This window comes from Amphiura filiformis, chromosome 15, assembly GCF_039555335.1.
Source record: "Amphiura filiformis chromosome 15, Afil_fr2py, whole genome shotgun sequence".
Classification (NCBI taxonomy): Eukaryota; Metazoa; Echinodermata; class Ophiuroidea; order Amphilepidida; family Amphiuridae; genus Amphiura; species Amphiura filiformis.
In genome coordinates, this window is record NC_092642.1 from 61,610,627 (window position 1) to 61,614,180 (window position 3,554).

At 37.8% G+C, this 3,554-nt stretch overlaps 1 protein-coding gene across 1 annotated transcript; it reads right to left on the reverse strand.

Moving 5' to 3' along the window:
* Positions 1–487: 487 nt before the first annotated feature.
* Positions 488–3,338, reverse strand: LOC140171085 (uncharacterized). Its single transcript, XM_072194255.1, has 2 exons — positions 3,206–3,338; positions 488–2,149 (listed from the first exon to the last, which is right to left on the reverse strand). Exons 1-2 carry the CDS (start codon positions 3,293–3,295, stop codon positions 488–490), a joined length of 1,752 nt encoding a protein of 583 aa, XP_072050356.1. The 5' UTR covers positions 3,296–3,338.
* Between the last annotated feature and the right edge of the window lie 216 nt (positions 3,339–3,554).

Sequence of the window (3,554 nt, forward strand, 5' to 3'; positions counted from 1 at the left end):
ATGTTTAGTCGGTTATACGGTCCAATACTGTCAGTGATGTATTCTAATGGCCCATCGCGTAAAATAAAACCAACAATTGAATAACCTATGCTTACAATAACTACAAGTAAGACACCAACTCTTTTGGCTATTTTTAAAAACAAAGTACTTGTATATTGTAACTCGCTATTGCTTCTTGAGCTAAACCAGTCGCGTTGTGATTCGGAATCACCGTCATTAGACAGCAGACGACGACGCTCTTCGCTTTCCGTAATAATTGAACCATATGTATGATTGGGAGAATAGACTTCGTCATCAGATTCTGGTTCAACGTCAAATCGCCTCTGTACATTCTTTCCCATTGATTGCTTCTTGAGCTAAACCAGTCGCGTTGTGATTCGGATTCACCGTCATTAGACAGCAGACGACGACGCTCTTCGCTTTCCGTAATAATTGAACCATATGTATGATTAGGAGAATAGACTTCGTCATCAGATTCTGGTTCACGTCAAATCAAAATTTCGTATGCCATGACCACAGAATGAAATCGGAATAATTCTATAAATGGATAGAGCACATATATTAAAATGAGGTTGCCTTTATCGCCATATACAGCATTTAATACCGGACTTATTTTACTGCCGTGATTGTGTATTAATGTCTCTCGCTCTAAAGAAACCTGTAACCATTCTGATGCGTTGCTACCAGCCAGGTATACCAAACAAGCTTGGGTCAATGCAGACAACCGATATCCTCTGCTATGAATGCTCTGAGCGCCTAACAGAAATTGAGTTTGAACCCATATATGTAGTATACATACAACTTGCACAGCGATATAGCCTATAAATGTCAATGGGTTTTCTTCTGTGTTGACCGTTGCTGCAATTAACTTAAACAAAAACCAAAGGAAGATACCAGCAGTTGCGCCAAGTAACAAGTAGTCGTTGGGGAAAGAGGGCGGGGTAATATCTGGTCTTTTGTACATTCTATACGCTGATATCATACAAAGGACAGTAAGTGGGCCAAAAAGAGCAATTTTGATTCCCAACAGAATGTTTAGTCGGTTATACGGTCCAATACTGTCAGTGATGTATTCTAATGGCCCATCGCGTAAAATAAAACCAACAATTGAATAACCTATGCTTACAATAACTACAAGTAAGACACCAACTCTTTTGGCTATTTTTAAAAACAAAGTACTTGTATATTGTAACTCGCTATTGCTTCTTGAGTTAAACCAGTCGCGTTGTGATTCGGAATCACCGTCATTAGACAGCAGACGACGACGCTCTTCGCTTTCCGTAATAATTGAACCATATGTATGATTGGGAGAATAGACTTCGTCATCAGATTCTGGTTCAACGTCAAATCGCCTCTGTACATTCTTTCCCATTGATGACCACATGTAGAGAAATATACCTACACATGTGATTAAGAACTCGATATAGATTGGTTCTAGAAAACTTTCTGAAGTTTCCAATAGCGACCAATGTGTGCTATTTGAATTGTTTGCATCTGTTTGGTAAGCAATATCGGCTGCGCTACTGAGGGTAAGAGAGATCCACATCCAGACTTTGTCAGCAATCATCAAAGCGATGGCGTAGTGTAAAAGAGTGACGTTTTGTAATAATGCACCTTCATATTTAATAAGGAAGACCATTTGAGTCATTAGCGAGATCAAGTGCATAACTTTCTCTGCTACTGAAGCAGCCATTTCTTCAAATGTATCTTCACTGATATTCTGAACTAAACCGATAACAAGATATATAGCTCCTCCTATTCCAAATAATATTGTTTGACATCGATTTACATTCTTGTATACTCGGGAACGTGAATTACGATGCCTGTTATCGCCTGAAGTTGAATGGTTGACATCACGATTCGTTCTACTCGTGATTGAAAACTGTACGTATCCTTTCTCTTCAAGCCTTCGTTTACCGATGACAAGGCACAAACTAGTAGTCGCAACTGTGAGAGCCAAAATTCCTCCTAATATTTTGTTAAAATTTGTCACATTGGCACCAAGTTTAATTGGATTATAAGACGGTAAGACCAAAACAGGAGCAAAAGCGAGTGCTACTCCTAAAGTGCCGAGAAGAAACACCAATATTATTGCGGAGTGGTAATTCCCGTGACTTCCACGTGAATGTCCGATGTATCTATCATCTGCCTATAATTCGAGAAAGATATAAAAATATACCGTAATGTTAACATATAGAATTATGCATAAGTCATGGTGTTTTTTATTGCTGCTTAATGACCTTCCTATATGGGAAGATCTGAATTCACAAAGCATCTTCAAGCGCTGGTGCATGGTATCCCACGTGATGCGATTGTGTCATCATGCGAATGGCCATACAGGGTGTATCAAAATAATTGGTACCCATCTGCTTTGTCTAATAATGAAACGTCTGCTTCTTCCACATATTGAACATTAGATCCTCTTGGAATGAAATTTTTATAACATAAATCTACAAAAAAGGTGGATGTTATCCTACATTTTTATGTGACATTCTTGGCCATGTTCACTGGATATTGGTGGGTACCAATCATTTTGATACACCCTGTATAGGACGGTAAGCTTGACCGGCAAAGATAGACCCCCATAACAAGATGTGGCCGTGCGCGTGTCTGGTTCAAACCCACCCAAGAAAAAAATTCTATTCTTCTTCTTACTTTCTGGGGAGTTAATGACAAAAATGTAAACGCAGTGCTGTTAATAAATGCACAGAGGTAGTAGAGGCCTGCAAAGAATGACAAATTCTTTTCAACACTACAACAGCTCGAAACGTATCAAAATCCAAGAACATGAAGAACATGAAATAATATAATTTTACAGATGGATGATTCGATTTCACCATGTACTATTTTCCCCAATCTATACCGTTATTCCAAAAATGTGTATTTAAAGGCCCATATAATGCTGCGTGAATGACAAGTGTACTTTCCCAGCATTTTTCATGATTTGAGATCGCAAAAATCCGAACAAAACATTTTTCAGCTCAAACATGTCACTGAGGAAATTTGAGGTTCCCATTGATAGGGGAAAGTATTGGTAGGCTGTTGATCGAACCATTGTACTTTAAAATAAAAACAATAACAGAATTTAATTAAATAAACTGCTGCACCTACTTTAAAATCATGCCAAACATATTACATTTTTTCTTTTATCAAAACTTCTGATATCACTGACACGAAATACTGGAATAAAAATTTATAATAATACCTGAACGCGAAGCTCGTTTATGCTGTCCATAATGATGTTGCGGTAGATTGGATGAAAACTCTGTTGAATGTTTATGTAATAAGTTCTCATAGACAGAACAAGGAAAGTCTCAAATCACATTCATTGTAGTTGTTCACAGAAGAGAATCATATCTTAACATAATGATATTTTGTTGTAGAGTGGTCGATGGAGAGAACTGATAGAATATCTAAACGGTTTCGCATCCTTGTGAAATCGCGAAAGCTACCCTACTTCCTCAAACCTCGAAAGTAGTATTAACATGATTAATCGAAAGTAATCATGGTAATTGTCTTACTTTCCCACTTAATTTGCAGATTACGTGCCGGCT

What these genes read in the sequence shown, in the direction of transcription:
- LOC140171085 (XM_072194255.1), bottom strand. Translation starts at nt 3,295, where the DNA reads ATGAGAACTTATTACATAAACATTCAACAGAGTTTTCATCCAATCTAC. An exon ending in TAAACGAGCTTCGCGTTCAG is followed by an intron (nt 2,150 to 3,205) that starts GTATTATTATAA and finishes CTCGAATTATAG; the next exon opens with GCAGATGATAGATACATCGG.